Source organism: Papio anubis, chromosome 9 (genome assembly GCF_008728515.1).
Source record: "Papio anubis isolate 15944 chromosome 9, Panubis1.0, whole genome shotgun sequence".
In the NCBI taxonomy this organism is placed as follows: Eukaryota; Metazoa; Chordata; class Mammalia; order Primates; family Cercopithecidae; genus Papio; species Papio anubis.
In genome coordinates, this window is record NC_044984.1 from 524,463 (window position 1) to 543,925 (window position 19,463).

The window sequence follows — 19,463 nt, forward strand, 5'->3', positions numbered from 1 at the left end:
TTTTTTTGTAATGATGATGATGATGATGATGACGATATCTTAGAGGTGATCCCATGGCCTGGCGAAACCTTCTGTGGCCTCTTCTGATCAAATTCATGGCTTGGGGAATGGCTATTTACTGAGCCGGGCGGGGTCCAGACGGACTCCACATTTCCAGAGCAGCGGCAACGGAATAGAAAGGGCGTCTGCCCCCTCTTCCTACCTCCTCTCATGTGCCCCCTTGGTTTTAGACTTTGTGTTTTTGTTGTTTGTTTGTTTGTTTTTGAGATAGAATCTCCCTCTGTCACCCAGGCTGGAGTGCAGTTGTACACTTGTGGCTCACTGCAGCCTCTACCTCCTGGGCTGGATCCTCCCACCTCAGCCTCCCGAGTAGCTGGGAACACAGGTGCGTGCCATCATGCCCAGCTAGTTTTTTGTTGTTGTTGTTTAGACAGAGTTTTTGCTCTTGTTGCCCAGGCTGGAGTGCAATGGTGCAATCTCAGCTCACCGCAGCCTCCACCTCCTGGGTTCAAGTGATTCTCATGCCTCAGCTTCCCGAGTAGCTGGGACTACAGGCATACACCACCAAGCCCAGCTAATTTTGTATTTTTGTTTAGTAGCGACGGGGTTTCTCCATGTTGGTCAGGCTGGTCTCGAACTCCTGACCTCAGGTGATCCACCTGCCTCGGCCTCCCAAAGTGCTGGGATTACAGACGTGAGCCACTGTGTCCGGCCTTGTTTTGTTTTTTTAAGAAACGAGGTTTCGTCATGTTGTCCAGGCTGGTCTCGAACTCTAGAGCTCGAGCAATCTTTCACCCTCCGCCTCCCAAAGTGCTGGGATTACAGGTGTGAGCCACCACACCTGGCTGGTTTCACACTTCAGTGTGGATGTTTGGGCCAAGCAGGGACGTTTGGGTGAACAGGAAGCACTGACAGCAGGGCAGAAATACCCAGGCAAACACCTGGCGTGGGCTCAGATACCCTCTCTTGGACCCCCTTAGGTGGCACCCAGTGGGGCAGTAGGTATAGTCCCTTGTGCCTGTAGCTTGCACACCTCAGCCTGCCTGCTGCCACAGCCATTTCAGTAGCTCAGGTGCCAGCTTGGCAGGAAGCCAGGGGAAGGCACAGCTGGCTGTTCTTCAGGTTTCTGGCCCTGGCTGTGAGCATCAGCAGGCTCAGGGGAGGGTGGGGAAGAGGCTTATCATGGCCCCACCCATATCCATCTGCTCGTCTAGAGGAGCTGGGAGGCCTTAGGAGTCCACCTTTCTGCTGCTCCTCACTTGCCCCCACGTGCACACCTGTGCTGCGAGGGCGCGTGAGATGGGCCAGGGGCAGCGTCTGCTTGCAGACACACAGCTGGGTGGCTTACGTTGAGAAGGAAGAGCTTGGAAGCGGGAAGAGGGGAGCAGGCCCATGCTCAAATGCGCTCATGTCCAGTTCTCCAGCTGTTTTGGGACTATGGGACAATGGAGTTGGGTCTCCACACTCTCCCTTGCATTTGGGGGGCTTATATGGAGAGATGTTAGTGGCCAAATGAGAGAGAATATAAGAAAATGGTCTGGGGTGTGTGTGTGTGTGTGTGTGTGTGTGTGAAGTGTGGGTGGGTGGGTGAGGAGGAGGTCACTGGAGAGGGGATGGGGAACAGGGGTAGCTGGTGACTCGGTGGGTACCTGACACCAGGTGATAATGAGGGTGATAGTGGAGGCAGGCACAAATTCTCAAGCACATTCCATAGAGGGTAGTGGAATTTAGTACCCAGGCTTTTGTCCTGGGTTCAAATATTGGCTCGGTCACCTACGGCCTATGTGACTTTTAGCAAGAATTTTAACCTCTAAGGCTTCCTTTCCTGTAGGTTTTATTCTATTAATTTTTAATCTTTAAATGTTTTTAGAGACAGGGTCTCACTATGTTGCCCAGGCTGGAGTGCAGTGGCAATTCACAGGTACGGTCCTAACGCACTACAGCCCGAACTCCTGGGCTCAGGCCATCCTCCCACCTCAGCTTCCTGAGTGGCTGAGAATACAGGTGTGAGCCACTGCACCCAGCGAGGTTTATTATATGAAATAAAACACCCAACGTTTCATTTACTATAAACATAACAGGCCTATGTATGTTTACATAAATGCCTAACATCTCAGCGCTAGCTATTACTGTTGGATTACTAATAATTTTTCTTGCATCAGGCTCCCTGGGGCGTCATGGACTAGAAAGGATAGGTTTAGCCACACACCCGGACTCTGCCATTGGAGCATTGGGTTTGCCTTAGAGACTCCCTCCCAGGTGACAGGCCCCTGGCTTCACCCCTCACTCTCTGTGCCACTTCAGGTTTCCGGTGGGGTTCAGGCCCTGCCCTGCTGGCTACTGGTCCTAGCAGCTTCGCCCTGCTGAGGACGTGTGACTGGCCCCACGTGCTCTCCAAGGACAGAGCCACAGGCCCTGCTTTTCCCTCCCAGGACTCAGTGCTGGTGCCTGGCTTCGTGGAACTGTGCCTGGATGTCATGGCCTCTTGTCCTTTCCCTTGACAACCTCCTGCTCACTAGTGGGCGAAGGGCTCTGTTTCTGTTCAGTTCCTCTGGATTTCATCACCTTTTCTCATTCCAGTTTGAGTGTCCGGTGACAGTTCTCTCTACAGACCCTGGGGCTTTCTAAGCCAGTCATCTACGTTCACCCTGGATCTTCGGGTCCTTCCATGTGGTGGTGTACGTGGAACCAGCTCTCCCAGGCCTCTCCTTCTCCCTCGCTTTCCTAGGGCCCTGCTAGGGCCAGTCCTTCCCCTCTTGCATACCCTTGCCGAGGAGCAAGCCCTTTCTAATGGATCCCTGCCCCAAGGCTGGAGTCAGAGCTTCAGAAGGACTTCTCTGCGTCTCTGCCTGCAGGTGTTACCCCCACACCCACTGCTTCCACTTCTTTTTCCGGCTTACTCTCAGCTCCACCTCTCCTGTTGGCATTCATGAGTTGCTTCCAGGTTCCCTACTGATACGGAGAGCTTGCTTGTAGCTGGGGTTGGGGTTAGCCCTTTTGCTCCCCTTGTGATGGACTTGTGCCATCCACCGGGTTGAGCAGTCTACACCCAGTCACATCTGTAGGCGGCAAAGTTCATTTCCACATGAGCAAGCAATAAGATGTGGGAGTGATGGGTGAGGTGAACCCAACTCGTTTGGGGCCGATGATGTTACTCCCAGTGTAGATCACAGACGATTCGCACAGATTCGGGAGATATATGTTGGGCTCCCTTGCCATTTACCATGAAGTGACGTGTATGCACATGCGCACGTTATCTGCACCTTTACGCAGTGAAGTCAAACTCTTCGCATAGTGCCTTGCGTATAAGTGCTCGGTAAAGGTTAGCTGCTATTAATATTGCCATTATCACAACTACTTAGGAGCAAAAGCAATACCTCTTGCCACGTACATTGTAAAATGCCCTGTTGGGCATTGGTAGGAGTTTGAGCATTGCTATGTGTTAGGCTGACTTGGGGAGATTTTCCCGTCATGGGCCGTGGTTCTGGCGTGTTGTGGGTCAGCTAGTTGGTCCCGGGTCTTTATTAACATGAGAACTTAATCTGAATGTTTTGCCTGCTAAGTTGAAAGTGCTTTGAAGTGTTTTAGCCCTGGAGTGGAGTTGGGAGGCTCAGGCCTGCAGTCCCAGCACAGAATCTGTAACACCAATGCCAGCCTGGGCAGCGACAGACTCCCTTTCTCTTGGGTGTGAATCAGACCAGGCGTCAGGAGAAATAATTGTGAGTTCCAGATCTGCAGCATCATGACTAACAACGCCAATAATAAGCTGCCGTGTGTTAAGGGCTGATGACGTTCTGGGGAGTAAGTCCTTGACATGGATTATCCTGTTCACTGTGTGGCCTTGAGCTGATGACTGTTTCTGTTTCTTCATCTCGAAAATGGAGATGACGACACCTAACAGGGAGGTTGAGAAGAGCTCATGAAATAACGTCTGCGAGAGTCTTAGAAAAGAGCAAAAAGCACAAAGGGATATATGCATGCCATATTTTTACCAGCGAGAAAGATGGTAATCTTCAGGCCTTTGAAGAGTCTGCATTGCACAGAGGAGGGATGTTGGCAAAGCTCCGGCTGATGGTGAATTTGATAGCCCAGCTTTGTGAGGGCAGAATATGAGGCCCGCGGCGGTGCTTTATCTGTCACCTGAGATTGGGGTGTCTGTCTCCTGGCACAAATGTGTCACCTGTTGTAGCAGAAACAGGCCCTGGCAGCTGGTGCTCTGGGAGGAGAGGTCTGGCCGGGAGCAGGAGGAGTTCGCTTCCCAGAGGGCAAGTGACAAATGTCAGTAGTTAAATCAGCACATTTTTCAGCTCCACGTTCCCCCAGGGGGGCTAAGCAATGCCTGGTTATTCATCGGCAGGATTAACAGAGGCAAGGATACGGGAAGAGGAGATATCCCAATGCACAGCACGGCTCCTGACACCTGAGACGCACTTAGTGAATATTTGTGGGGGATGAGGGAGGGTGGGGGGCAAAGAGCAACACTGCGAAACAAAGAGGGGGGTGTTACCTATTTCCCTGCTGCCACTCCTGGCCCACTGCTTACTACTCTGGTCAATAAGCATGGAGAAAGCTGAGCGCGGTGGCTCACACCTGTAATCCCAGCACTTTGGGAGGCTGAAGTGGGAGGATCACTTGATCCAGGAGTTCAAGACCAACCTGGACAACATAAAAAGACCCCATCTCTAAAATTTTTTTTTAAACAAGTATGGTGGCATGCACCTGTAGTCCTTCCTACTCAGGAGGCTGAGGTGGGAGGATTACTTGAGCTTAGGAGGTCGAGGCTGCAGTAAGCTATGATTGTACCACTGCATTCCAGCCTGGGTAATCCTGTCTCTTAAAAAAAGAAAAATAAGAAAAAAAGAAGCATAGAGAGAAAAGAGTCAGAGAAATATTGAATATTTTTAAAGCAGTTGAAACTCATATCTTCTGACTCCTAAATCCAAAACCTCAAACTCGGAAATTTTTAGGAAGAAAACGTTTATTGGGTCTAGACCCCATGCTAGGTCTGGCCCACATAATTTAATCTCCATAGCAGTCGCTGTGGGGCAAGTGTTTTTATTTCCACCATTCAGATGAAGAAACCAGGGCCAGAGAAGTTAAATTACTTGTTCAAGCAGTCACAGTTTATGAGTGGTAGATATACAATTAGATCTTTTTTAAATTTTATTTATTTTATTTTATTTTATTTATTTATTTAATTTATTTTTTGAGACGGAGTCTCGCTCTGTCGCCCAGGCTGGAGTGCAGTGGCCAGATCTCAGCTCACTGCAAGCTCCGCCTCCTGGGTTCCCGCCATTCTCCTGCCTCAGCCTCCCGAGTAGCTGGGACTACAGGCGCCCGCCATCTCGCCCTGCTAGTTTTTTGTATTTTTTAGTAGAGACGGGGTTTCACTGTGTTAGCCAGGATGGTCTCGATCTCCTGACCTCGTGATCCGCCCGTCTCGGCCTCCCAAAGTGCTGGGATTACAGGCGTGAGCCACCGTGCCCGGCCTTTTTTTAATTTTATTTTTGTTTTAAAAAAGGGAGTGTCTTGTTATGTTGCCCATATGTTGCTAGTCTCAATCTCCTGGGCTCAAGTGATCCTGATGCCTCAGCCTCCCAAAGTGCTGGGATTCCAGGCATGAGCCACCGCGCCAGGCCACGATTAGATCTTTCTGACTCAGAAGGCTTTGCTTGTCTTCCTGCTACATCATGAGGCCTGCAGAGGAATTTTCCTGCTCCTTAAATTAGTGAAGGTTGGGCCGTTGACTATCCCAAGTTTTAGGTATCTCACAGCCATCTAGACTCACCTGTTACCCAGGGGCAAGACCTGACTGGGTTTAACTTCACCGAATTTCCTACCTGGAATCCACTCACCTCCCTAAATGGATTTGTCTTTGGTCACTGAGAGAGCCGCCTCTTACCTTCTGTTAAAGAGAAGATAGAACCGCACACTAGTTACCGGTCGTGAAGATGGGTTTTATTTAGTACCGCTGCAACACGGGAGAGAGGCTTCAGGACAGAACTGAGCTCAGCTCTGAATACAGCAGCAGTGACTGGGGATTTACTGCCAGCCAGCGGAGTTGAGGGGTCAGTGGTTGGAAAGCGACTGAGACGTCAAGAATGGAGGGATTCTTGCAGAATTGACCTAATGGGACGCTCGCTCACGGCAAGGGTGGGAGATGAGAAGCTTGGTCAGATGTCGGGGTGGGGGTTCTGCTAAACTGACCTAGCAGAATTCTTGCTGGAAACTGGACTAGGCAGGCCCAGGACAGGGCTCAAGGATGAGGTCACATAGAAGAGAGTGCTCAGAGGAGCATCTACGGTTTGGTCAAGGAGAGAGTCTTTGTCACTCCCCAGCAGATGCCAGGACAAAGGCCGCTGAAGACCCACAGTGCTAGTTGATTGTAAGGGTAAGTCATCTCCCCTCGGTGTGACTTCCAACAGTCAAGGACTTTGGCTGAGTTGAAGGCTGCCTTGGAGAAGGAACGTGCCCCTGAGATGCGCTGTAACTCCCACTGACCTGGCAGGCAGCATTTCGTGGGTATTTCCCCACAAGCTTCTCTTGAGTAAGAAGCTTTTAGTCATAAGAGTGAAGATGACCCAGTCATTCAGATGCAGGAGCGAGGCAGAGCCCGTCCTCCCCCTCCCCACAGTGTGATTCATGTGTCACCCAGGCACACCTGAACCCACAACTGCTATGTCACCCAGGCACACCTGAACCCACAACTGCTAGCCAGCAGCCCCCCGGGGCTGGGAAGGGATGAGCTCTTGCTTTAGCTCATGTGTTTGGGTTGGGATTAGCAGATGAACAAGCAGTTTTCTCCTGAGCTCATCCGGAAATGGAGGGTAGAGTCTGGGAGCGTTCTTTCTCTTTCTCCCTCACTCGTCGTATTTTCACATCACTTCGGTGGCCCCGGCATCCTGCTTCCCCAGAACACACCCCTGCCCTGAACTCGCCAGACCTCATTCTGCCAGCTGGACCAGCCTGGAAACAGGAGAGACCTTGATGACGGAGGGACAAAGCTGCAGAAGTCCCTGTAACCATAGCATGAGTGGAGGGTTAACATCTGCAGAAACCCAGAGGCAGATCCCCCGCGGAGGCCCCTGCGCCGGCACTCCTCAAAGTCTATGCCAGAAAGTGCCCACAGGAGAAAATGTGGGCAGAACGAGAAAACCTGGGCCTGGGAGACAGAGGAGCTCTCAGTTCTAATCCTGGCGGCAGAACAACGAGCTCTGTGACTTTAAGCTCAGAGCGCTCTGTCCCCATCTGTAAAATGGGGTGATGGAGCTGGCCTCTCAGGAGATTCTTAGAAGGTTCAGACGCAGTCACGCCTGTGAGACACTCAGTAAGCACGAAAGGGCCCACACAAAGCATAACCATGTAAGAAAAGCACTCACCCCACACCTGCCTGCCAGCGTGCGGCCCCCGTTCCCACCCCCTCCCCAGGCCTGTTACGTAAACACTCGTGCACAGCGTGGGTGGCCCCCTTCGGTGAGGCCTGTGTTCGTGGGCGGTGCTCTGTGTCTCTGTCCGCGTGGCTGTCTGTGTCTGTGTCCGCCTGGCTGTCTGTGTCCGCGTGGCTGTCTGTGTCCATGTGGCTGTCTGTGTCTGTGTCCGCGTGGCTGTCTGTGTCTGCGTGGTTGTCTGTGTGTCTGCGTGGCTGTCTGTGTCCGTGTCCACGTGGCTGTCTGTGGTCTGTGTCCGCGTGGCTGTCTGTGTCCGTGTCCGCGTGGCTGTGTCCGTGTCCGCGTGGCTGTCTGTGTCCGTGTCTGTGTGGCTGTCTGTGTCTGTGTCTGCGTGGCTGTCTGTGCCCCTGCTGGTGCTCACATAGGGGTTCCTGTGACACTTCTGCCTACTGTCGACTCTTGGCTCCCAGGGGTCAGGGACTGTCAGGCTAATTCCTTCCAAGCAGTGCTCACCACAGCATCCTGGGGACATCGTGGTGAAGCTGTTGGAGGGAAAGGGGAGGCTCGGTGGAAATCCACCTGCACACTGGGGTCCTCGTCTCAGCCTTGCCACTACTTGCTGAGTGAGCCTTGATCAGCCATTTGACCAGTCTGGGTCCCATTTTCCTCACTCAAAGAGAGGACGAGGTGATCTCGAAAGCCTCTTCTAGCTTTCAGTGGTCTGTGGTTCTGGTTTGTGACTAACAATAGTTTGGTTCTGCTTATTCAAAGCCCAGCAATCTCCTTTCAGACGGGAGTCCCAGCCTTTGGGAGTGTCAGCGGCGGCCAGCTGCCGGACTGATGCTCCCCGGCCCTCACCCTGGTGCAGCCCTTGCCTCCTGACTTGGTGTGAATGTGTGTGCACCCCCCACTTTCCTGTTCCCTCCTTCCCTCTCGCCGTGGTTTGACTTTTCGCCTTCCCAGATGTGTGTAAGCCGACCTGGCCCAGAGCCTTCAGGGCAGACAGCATCAGCCCCACGCAGCCTCCTGATGACGCCAGTAGTAGCAGGGCCTCTAATTTTGTACCTCCAGTGGTTTATAAATTTGTTTGACAGACACCATATCCCAGGCCCACCCCTTCCTGCCTCTCTCAGGTCTGGCTCCATCCAGCAACCCAGTGATCAATGGAAGGGCTCCCCACCCGTTAGTAACCCCCTGCTGTTCCCTGGGCTCAGGGCACAGGAGCTGAGCAGGAAGGGAAGGGTGTACCGCCTGTCGCAACCATCTCTCCACAGCAGCTCTTGGGAGAAATTGGCCTCCAGAGGCAACCGGGGGAGAACGAGCTGCTAATGGGAGTCCCGTGGTCCATGCTCACCGGGACTGGCTCCTTCTCTGGTTTCTGGGAGGCGGTGACGGCTGATGGGATGTAAGCTCATCTCCTCTCTCTGCCCTCTGGACCTTGGCCAATCTGCAGCTATCTCCTGCTCCCAGCCCCGCCCTCTTCCCACCCACCCTCTGAAGAGAGGTGAGAAGCACAAGGGAAGACGAATCCCTCCATTAACCTTCCAAATCTTTTAGATGTGTGAGGTTTCCAGATTACACTGACCTGAGGGTTCCTCTCTTCCCCTTCCACAGGATATGGCAGCTGGAGAGAACTGGCCAAGGCTCTGGCCAGCAGGAACATTCCAGCTGTGGATCCGCACCTCCAGTTCTACCATCCCCAGAGGCTGAACCTCGAGGTAGGTGGCCGGCCAGTCCACTGTCCCTGCTGGGGCCTCAACAAGGGTCCTCAGGTACTCTGCCCAGCTGCCTTAAAGGTAACCCCCGCTACTCTGGGAGGAGAGGCAGAGGAGAAACAGCCCCCAGAATCCTAGTCTGGCCTCGGGACCTCCTAGCTGAGCCATAGAGATGTCCATCCAGCCTCCTCCAGCCTGGGGTGCCACTGGGCCTGGCTTTCTGGAGTCTGCCCTTTTGCCCTAGTTCAGTCTGCCCATGCCAGAACCACTCCGGGCCTGTGACCTCCATCACCAGTGTCATGTGGTGCCTCTCACTCGGGTGAGGGCTGGGCTGTGCTGTGCTTGCTGCTGAGATCAGAGGCGACGAGGTGGATGGACACCCCTCCCTGCCCTTAGCTGGGATATGTAGAGACTTGTAGTGAAACATTTCCCTGTAGTGTTTCTTGAGCCGACGGTCCCTAAGGAGGCAGATGAGAGAAACTGGGGTGTAATTCAGCCAGGAGCCCCAAGGCTGAGCCTAGAACAGACATGTATCCCAGAGCTGGACCGCAGCCAAACTGAGCCTGTGGACCTGCACGATAGGGAGGGTTTGGGGGTGTCCCCGAGGGGCTCCCCCTTGTTGGAACCCAAATCTAGAGAGCTGGGGTTTAAGGAGGAAGAGGGAGCCAAGGTCCCTGCCCTCAAGAGGTCCTGACCGTATGAGGGTAAAGTTTTTTCCCATATGGGGAAGACAGAAAATTCAGAAAAGTGAAGGAACCTGAGGAGCATGCATTGATGAAACTACGGAGACGCATTCCCAGGGACACGGTGTGAATGGCAGATGGCAGCATGCTCTGAGCCGTCACCCCTGGGAACAGGCACTGTGCCTCCTGGCCCTCTGCTTCCCCACGGGCACTTCCAAGGGGCCTGAACCCTGTCCTGCCCGCGGTTTCTCATCCTAATATTCCTACCAAGTTCGTTCTTCATTCTTCCACTAGGACCATGAAATGGACCAAGATGGGAGCAGTAACAGCAGCTACTTGAAGTGGAACAAGCCGGTCCCCTGGCTCTCGGAGGTAAGGGCATTTCTACTGCACCTGCTCTTTGAGAGAGCTAAAAATAGTTTTTACAGATAATTCCAGAGATCACGGAAAACTTTCTACTAGTGAATTTAAAATTTTTTAAAATTATTTATGTAGTTAGTTTTTTGTTGCTGTTGTTTTTAGAGAAAGGGTTTCACTATGTTGGCCAGGCTAGTCTCCAACTCCTGGGCTCAAGCAATCCTCCAGCTTCAGCCTCCTGACGAGCTGGGATTACAGGTGGGCGTGACTGCATCCAGTTTAGCGGTTTCATGCAAATTTTTCACTCCAAGCATTCCAGGTTGATTCGATTTCTCTCTTTAGAGAAGGAACACTTACATTTGCCGAAGGCTACTGCGCAGCAGGCTTTGCGGATCATCTCATCTCAGCTTTGCGACCCTGTGAAACAGTGTCATTGTCCTCATTTTATAGGTGGGAAAACAAGGCTCATGAAAGCTAAAAGACTTTCATGTCCACGCCAATCCCCAGTCTTCAAGATAAGCATCCCAAACTGTCTGTCTTGGGCCACTATCTTAAATCCCATAAGATATTCCATGAAGAAAAGAGTCCATTGTTAAATACGTTTTTAAAACGGTAATATACTACCTTGCCTTCCTGGAAATGTACATTAGCATATGAAAGAGTATGGGAAGTTCTGCAGCCGTCTGTTTAACTTGGTTTAGCTCAGCATGTCTCAAATTGAATTGCTTTTTTCCATGAAATGCCTGCTGTACTCTCTGAAACTAGTGCTCTAGGTTTTCATAGAAATGCTCTGAGGAACATGCACTGGGAAACTCTGCTTTGGAAAACTTGTACAGGAAGCAGTTCCATGTGAATAAAAGTTATCAGAACCATCATAATACTTTTCATTTTTATAGGCTTTGATAGATGGTGTTTCTTCTTTTAGTTTTTTATTTTTTAGAGACAGGGTCTTGCTCTAGCGTTTCCCAGGCTGGAGTGTACAATCACAGTGGCACAATCATAGTTCACTGCACCTTGAACTCCTGAGTAGCTAGGACTACAGGGGTGTACCACCATTGCCTGGCTAATTTTTAAAAATATTTTTTGTAGAGACAGGGTCCCACTATATTGCCCAGGCTGATCTCAAACTCATGGCCTCAAGCGATCCTCCTGCCTTGGCCTCCCATAGTGCTGAGATTACAGGCATGAGCTACCAGGCTTGGCCCCAGATTCTTTTTCTTTTGGTGAAGAAACTGAGGCTCGGAAGTTAATTAACATACACGAGATTACCTTGAGTAAATAAATCCTTATGCCAAGATTTCCAAGTAGCACGGCGCTTTGGGGGTGAAAATTTTAAATTTGAGTTTCCTATTTTACAACTTGTTTAGAACCCAGTGTCTTTAGTCTCGAGGCCCTGCGGACACAGGTGACTTTTCTTGGCTGGGTGGTGCTGGCTAGTATTGTCTTTATCCACACCTCATAGACTGAGCTCTTCAGCCTGGGCGGTTTCATTTCCAGTCCACCCACTTGCTCTGGGGCAAGAGTGAAGGAGGTGGTATTGTACTGAATGTGATGTTAGTTGTCCACACGGTGAAACTGCCTCCTTTTAAAGTCCTGGGAGAGGATGGAGTACAATGCTGGCACCTGCTCTAGATGACATCACCAGGTAATTATGCCCCGCCCTACCTGGAGATAGTACTTTGAAAAGAACTTGCCTTACAGATCATTTGGTCTGGTGATCCAGCCTACATGGAGTCTTGCTTTGTCGCCCAGGCTGGATGCAGTGGTGCCATCTCGGCCGGCTCACTGCAAGCTCCGCCTCCCGGGTTCACGCCATTCTCCTGCCTCAGCCTCCCGAGTAGCTGGGACTACAGGCGCCCGCCACCTCGCCCGGCTAGTTTTTTTTGTAGTTTTAGTAGAGACGGGGTTTCACCGTGTTAGCCAGGATGGTCTCGATCTCCTGACCTCGTGATCCGCCCGCCTGAATAACTAATTTCTCCACTTGTTTTTGCTAATCGAGAACATATATATAAACATATAATAAAACAAAAACAGCGAACAAATAGTAAATAGTGACCAAAATTGGGCTGGGCTTGGTGGCTCAAGCCTGGAATCCTAGAACTTTGGGAAGCCAAGGTGGGAGGATTGCTTGAGCCCAGGAGTTCCAGATCAGCCTGGGCGACATGGTGAGACCTTGTCTCTACAAATAATAATAAAAAAAATAGCTAGCCGTGGTGATGCACGCCTGTGGTCCCAGCTACTTGGGGGTGCTGAGGTGGGAGGATTGCTTGAGTGTAGGCAGTTAAGGCTGCAATGAGCCGAGATTGTGCCACTGCACTCCAGCCTGAGTGACAGCGTGAGACCCCCATCCCCCCCCCAAAAAAAAAAGAAGAAGAAGAAATATTGGCTATTTTAGTAAGTGTGTATGGCCTTTTGGTGGCAAATGACTGATTTCCATTTTTAAATATTAAAAATAGCTTACCAAATCATCATTACAGTCTTCATGGATGTTCAGGGATTCACTGATCCAATCCTTTTATTTTATCAATGAGGAGAATAAGGAAGGAAGGCCCTGGAGAGGCCAAACAACACAGCAGTCACACAGCTGCATAATGGTGCCAACTGGCTTCCAGCCCAGCCTCGCGGTCTCTCCACATCGTGGGGACTTCTGTTCCCATCCCCTTGCCCGTCCTTGGCCAGCAGGAGGTTCCCAGGTTAATAATACAGGTCATTTATTGAGCATCTACTGGTGTCCAGGAGCTGTCAGGCTGTTCTGATGTCCCTCTTCCAGATAATGGCCCAGAGAGGTCAGCTCAGGGTCACAGAGTTAGTGCAGGGCCCTGCTGTAAAGGTGAGGAAGGGCAGGAGATGAGGAAGATGACAATGGCTTCCTCTTTCACTGCTTCCCTGCCCCGGGCTTTGGCTGGCAGCCCAGGGTCTCTGGGGCCAGAAGTCACTCTGGAGACTCAGCGGCCTCAGACGTTTGACTTGGTGCATCAGAGGCCGACTGATCAGACTGGATGGCTAGGGGCCTGGGCTTCATGGATTGACTGTTTCAAAACTTCTCACACCGACACGGATCCCAAGACACTCATTAACACACCCCGGTGACAATCTGTTCATGTTTTGGTAAATACACTGCTCCATTCACCAAAATGCTGTGTCTGCCAGCCAGGCCACTCCCAAAACCCAAAATAGTTACAAGAAAGAAATTTGGTGCGTACAAAGTCAGATCAAAGCAAGTGAGATCAGAGTTTTCATGGGTTGTTCACACAGGCTTTGAGAAGGCAACGTCTGTCTTTTGTGGACAGAGCTGTGACACAGGCTCCTTCCTGTTCTCAACCTTTCCTTTTATTTATTTATTTATTTTTTTAAACAGCTTTATGGAACTGTAATTCACATACCGTACATTTCACCCATTTAAAGTGTACAATTCAAGGCTGGGTGTGGTGGCTCACACCTGTAATGCCAGCACTTTGGGAGGCCAAGACGAGAGGATCGCTTGAGGCCAGAAGTTTGAGACCACCCTGGACAACATAGGGAGACCCCATTTCTACTAAATAAAAAAATTAGCCAGGTGTAGTGCCTTGCACCTGTAGTTACAGCTACTTGGGCAACTGAGGAGAAAGGATTGCTTGAGGCCAGGAGTTTGAGGCTGCAGAGAGCCATGATTGTGCCACTACACTCCAGCCTGGGCAGTGGAGTGAGGCCCTGACCTTAAAAATAAAGGGATGGGACGGGATGGGACGGGACGGGACGGGACGATGAAAAATTAAAATAAAATAATATAAAATGAAATATAAAATAAAATAAAATAAAATAGATGGAGTCCTCGAAACTCTGAACAGGACATAGGAGTTCCTGGTGAGCAGGAACCGGTGACCTAATCACCCTGCTATGTTCCTCCGGGGGAGGCCCCACTGCCCGGTGAGTTAAAACTGAACCACTAGCCAGGTACGCGTGGTCTTGCGAGTTTGCTGGTTGAGTAGCAGAGGGTAGAGTGGAAGCAGAGGGTCAGTCAGAGCCCACGTCCTGTGAGGGGCTTCCGAGTGCTCCTGGAGGAGGCTGACGGCTCCTGCCTTCGTGCCCCTCTGAACCTCATACCTCTGCCAGAGCCCCTGGCGCAGGTGACACCCTTTTGTTACGTGTCTGCCTCCTTTGAGGACCACCTGTCTTTCATCTTGAAGGGGTACAGAGCAGACACTCAGTGCTTGTAGAATGGAGGAACATACTGTTCTGGGCTTAGCTCCTCCAAGTGTTTGTTCATTTAAATAATTAGGATGTGCAGGGAACACCCGGGAGGGAGCTGTTCATAGCAGGCCTCAGAGAGAACTGTTTGAGAAGAACTTTGAAGGATGAGCAGGAGTTTGCCACGTAAGGAAGAAATGAATGGGCCTTCCAATCAGGAAATCGCATTTGTAAAAGCATGGAGAAGTGAAACAGCAGGACGATTTTGGCAAAGACAGGGGTTTGGTGTGGGTGGAGCAAAGGTGTGTGACAGGGAGTGGTGTGAGGTGAGGCGGAAAAGGTAGGTCAGACTCCGTGTGCTGGGCGAGGCTCTGTTCTGAAGCCTGGGAAGCTTCGGAGGTTTCAAACAGCAGAGTGACTTGGTCAGATCCGAGCTTCAGGACGACTGTTTTGGAGGCAGTGAGGGCTCCGTGTGGGGGAGAAGCCGAGATCCAGGTGGAGGCTCTGCTGCGGCTGAGTGAGGGCCCAGCAGGGGCAGTGGATATTCCTGTGTGGCCCACACCCCTGCATGATGCCCTCCCCTTCCCCAAGGGTTACTTGCTATGTGTCCTTGGGGAGTCATTTTACCTCTCTGAGCTTCAGTGTCCTCACCCTTAAAATGACACGGTTCCAACAGATACCTCCTCCTGTACTTGGAACTTTGGAAGTTTCAAAACCACCATTGGCCATAGACATGCTCTGGCACTTGGAGTGACCAGTGCTCCTCCCTGGGCCTTAGTCACTGCTGGACAGTGGAGCGAGTGGGCAGAGGGCAGGGCTGGTGTGCTGGAGTCCCACGTCCCCGCCAGATACAAAGCCTCCAAAACTCAGAGGGACACAAATCTTTGGGGAGCGGGGGGGTTCTCATCCCAGGCCCAGGGAGGAAGAGGGTGCCCACTGGCCCCTCAGAGACCCCCACCTACAGCCTGAGAGTGGGTGCAGCATGGTTTGAGGGCTAGCCTAATGCTGCGTAAGGGCCTGGGCTTAGCGCAGGTAGCTCCTCTTCCCACACTCCCACCCTGTCTGCCTGGGGCCGCCTGTGGCATCTGATGATCTCATTGCTCAGGCAAGAAAGACCCTGAGGGTGAGGCAGGAGCGGCCAGCCAGTGCCTCCAGTGCCTCCCTCTGCCCCTCCTCTCCCTGCCCGGTCCCCGTGGCCTCTGGCCTCTGGCCTCCAGGCTGAACACAACAGGCTTCTCTGGTGGCGTGCCCTCCCCAGCTGCCCTCCCTCCTGGGATCCGTATCTCCCAGGGAGGGGGCAGAAGGAGGCCTTTGGAGGAGACAGCTGAGTCTTATAAACTGGACTTGAAGATTTTCCCCTGAAGTCGCACAATGTCCCCATTCTTTCCTTCCCTGAAGCTTTAACCCACCACCCACCTACCCAGCCCACATTCCCGCTCCCACCCGTTCCAGTCCCCTACTTCAGTTTCTGTGAGTGATGGCTGCTTCCCAAGGCCCACATTCCTAGCATTGAGCAGGCCAGTGTGCCCCGTTAGCGCCACACTGCTGGAGGACAGGGAGAGACAGGTTCCCCTGTGTCTCTGGATCCAGCGCTGGGGCAGTGTTCCCCGGAGGCTGCGCCCACCCTCCCAGCCACACCTGGGACCGTGGGCACTCCTGTTGAGGAGTTATCCCCTGCCCCACTCCTCTCCCCGCCTGCCCATCCTCCCTCCTACAGATCTCTTGCTGAACTTGCACCACTTCTTCTTATCTGGGTGTCCCCTCATAGTTCCTAAGGGCAGTCCAGATTTTGCTATCTGGTGGACATGGCAAGGAGGCCAGGGCAGGCTACCGGTAGGGAGTCATCAGGCCCCACCTCCCACAGCCTGGACAGAAGCCTTGGGGGAGGGGAGGACATGGGATGATCCGAGGCCCACTGTCTGGATGATTGGCACAAAGTCCCCACGCTTCCCCTCTCCTCTCAAATTTCCAGCCCCGCCACCCACTCAAAGAGTGCTGGATCCTGCCTTAGCCCTTTCTGGAGAAGGGGGCCTTCTGCTCTGGGCCTTCAAGCCCAGTCCTACAGAGGAGAGAGGGGATCCGACCCGACTGGCACTGTCCCGAGGCTGTCCCAGGAACGGCTTGCTCAGAATGAGTCTTGGAGGCCTCCGAGAGCTGTGGGAGACCGAGATGCTGGCAAGCCCAGATGGGCCCCAGCTCCCTCCTGCGGTGCCTCCCAGCTGCTTCCCAAGGGGAGCCAGAAGCGTGGAGACCCCTGGGTAGATAAGGTTTCACAGGCAGACAGCTGTGGAGCTTTCCTCTCCTCAGGCATCAGGGACGGGGAGGGGAGGAGAGCAAGTCTTCCCTGAGACCCTAGCAGGCTCCTCCTAGTTCCCTGTCCTCTCAGCTATTCTCTCACAACCGTTGCCCCCCCTTGCCTGAGGCATGAAAACCAGCCCCCTTCCTGCATGGGAGGACCAGGGAGAGTATGTGCGTGTGCGTGCACGGCCAGAGCAGACCTTGTCCTCGAGGCCAGGCCATGGGGTGAACATCAGCACCAGGTTCCTGAAATAAGTGCCAGGTGCTGGGCTAGGAATGGGATAGAGTGGGCCGGACCCGCACAGTGAGAGGAGCACTGGCCCCTCTCTGCCCAGCCTCCCGGAGCTGAGGAGCTGGGGCGGGCATGGGGTGCTCACACTCACCACTGTGCCTCCACCCTGCAGTTCCGGGGCCGTGCCAACCTGCACGTGTTTGAGGACTGGTGTGGCAGCTCTATCCAGCAGCTCAGGAGGAACCTGCATTTCCCGCTGTACCCCCACGTGAGTGCCTGAGGGCTGCCGTGCCCACCTCCCTCCACACCTGCCTCCTCTGCCCACTTCTGTCTCGCGTCTTTCCTTGCTTCTTTTCTGGTCCGTATTTTCTCCTTTATCTTTTGAGCTCTCTTTTTGTCTGCCCATAATAGTTCCCTTGTTTCCTTCCTAGGGATTCTTTCAATTTCATTTTCTGCATCATTTCCGTTTCAGACTCTCTGGCTCACAATATAGTATACCCAGGGCCACCATGTACAGTTGTGCTGGTTGTGCACTGTACAAGTCTCCTGGACAAAGAGGCATATGGGAGCTGAAATTGAACCTGCACTCCACTCAAGAAGCCACAGCCCTGGTCCCTCCTGTCATAGTCCCCTCCTAGTCTTCCCACCAACCCTGGGTGGACCGACTTCCTCTTCCCTCTTCCGGGTAACTGTTTCCTTCCCCTTTCTTGGCATAGATTCGCACAACCGTGAGGAAGCTGGCCGTGTCCCCCAGATGGACCAACTATGGCCTCCGCATCTTTGGCTACCTGCACCCTTTCACTGACGGTGAGGCCAGCCCAAAACCCATCCTTCTTCCCGCTCTAGAGTGCTGCACGGGACCCAGAGAACACCACACAAGGCTACGGGTAGACGGGACTAACTTCCTGTTAGTCCACCCTCAGGGAGAGAGGGGAAATCGAGTCACACTGAGGTCTCGTCCAACTCCCACAGGCTGCTGCTTCGCTCCCTGGTTTGTAGCCTGGAACCAGCTCCTCTCTCTCTATAAGTCTTTTCCATCTTCACACTGTCTCCCAGGATGTAGAGACCCCCACTTAACAGAGAGGGAAGCCACAGCATCCAGCCCTGAAGGGAATTTAATTGCTAAGACACTCGAAAAAGCCTCCAGCTTTTTATGCTGATGCCCTCCTTGCCCTCATCTGGAAACTCTCCCCGCTGCCCAGGGAAAATCCAGTTTGCCATTGCTGCAGATGACAACGCGGAGTTCTGGCTGAGCCTCGATGACCAGGTCTCAGGCCTCCAGCTGCTGGCCAGTGTGGGCAAGGTAGGGCCAGCTCAGCCCCGGGCCCTCCCATCTGTTCCTGGGGCCTGTTCATTGAGTCCGCCAGCAGCCGCTCATTACTGTAGCATCTCTGGTGTGACAGCAGGGAAGAAGGGGTGGAAAGGAAGTCTCCTCCCTCACCCCTACCCCTCTACGAAGGGATAAACTGAGGATGGGGAGGAGTGAGGAGTGGGGAGGTGAGTGGAATGAGGAGGAGCGAGGAGTGGGGAAGAGTGAGGAGTGGGGAGGAGCGTGGAGTGGGGGAGGAGTGGGGAAGTGAGAGGAGTGGGGAGGAGTGAGAAGTGGGGAGGTGAGGAGTGGGGAGGAGTGGGGAGGTGAGAGGAGTGGGGAGGAGTGGGGAGGTGAGAGGAATGGGGAGGAGTGGGGAGGAGGGAGGAGTGGGGAGGAGTGAGGAGTGGGGAGGTGAGAGGAATGAGGAGGAGTGAGAAGTGGGGAGGAGTGCGGAGGTGAGAGGAGTGGGGAGGAGTTGGGAGTTAGGTGTGGGGAGTTGTGGGAAAGTGGGGAGTGAGGAGGGAAAGGTGGGAAGGAGTGGGGAGGAGGGAGGAGAACGGGGGTGTAGGGAGGAGGGGAGTTGGGGGGGAGAGGAGTAAGGAGGGGGAGGAGTGGGAAAAGGGAGGAGTTGGGAGTAACGAGTAAGGAGGAGTGGGGCAGGGAGTGCGGACGGGGAGGAGCGGGGAGCGAGTCTGAGGCTGGGGAAAGGCCCCGGCGATCCGGCTGTGGGGGCCCAGCCGCAGCATCTTTGGGGCCCTCCGGCTGCTCTGCTCCGGCCTCGTAGCAAGGCGGGCGCCTCTTGCGTGGGCAACACTCACCCTCCTCCACTCTTTTCTGTTTTCTCTCCTACCACTCTCCTCTTGCTCCTCTTCCTCCCTCTTTTTCTCACTTTTCTCCTTTCTTCTCCCTCCTGGTCTCTGCACTTTACCGCCTCGGGCCTCCTGTTTGCTCTGTGCGTCCCTCCTTCCCTCCGCTTCTCCCTTCCACGCCTCCAGACTGGGAAGGAATGGACGGCCCCTGGAGAGTTTGGGAAATTTCGGAGCCAGATTTCCAAGCCGGTGAGGTGAGTGAGGGTCAGGGCAGGCCTCAGGCTGGCCCGCTGGGACTAAGGCCTCGGGCTTCATGCCACGCTGCCTGAGGGGCCAACCGGGTCTCTGGCTCAGCACCCACTGGCCCACCTTCCTCGTGTCACAGATGGGGAAACTGAGGCCCGGAAGGGACTCATTGCAGGTCACACAGCTTTATTATTTTTATTTTTTAATTTTTTGAGATCTGAGTCTCGCTCTTCTGTCGCTTCCCAGGCTGGGAGTG

General features: G+C 53.2%; 1 protein-coding gene across 1 annotated transcript in view; it reads left to right on the forward strand.

The window, feature by feature from the left end:
* The window catches only part of B4GALNT3 (beta-1,4-N-acetyl-galactosaminyltransferase 3), a 92,176-nt gene that overhangs the window by 66,245 nt on the left and 6,468 nt on the right, over positions 1-19,463 (forward strand). Inside the window, exons 2-7 of the mRNA XM_031650985.1 lie at positions 9,003-9,106; positions 10,081-10,158; positions 17,013-17,108; positions 17,557-17,647; positions 18,043-18,143; positions 19,148-19,215. Of these exons, the coding sequence (XP_031506845.1) occupies positions 9,003-9,106; positions 10,081-10,158; positions 17,013-17,108; positions 17,557-17,647; positions 18,043-18,143; positions 19,148-19,215 (538 nt within the window). The remainder of the gene's footprint in view (positions 1-9,002; positions 9,107-10,080; positions 10,159-17,012; positions 17,109-17,556; positions 17,648-18,042; positions 18,144-19,147; positions 19,216-19,463) is intronic.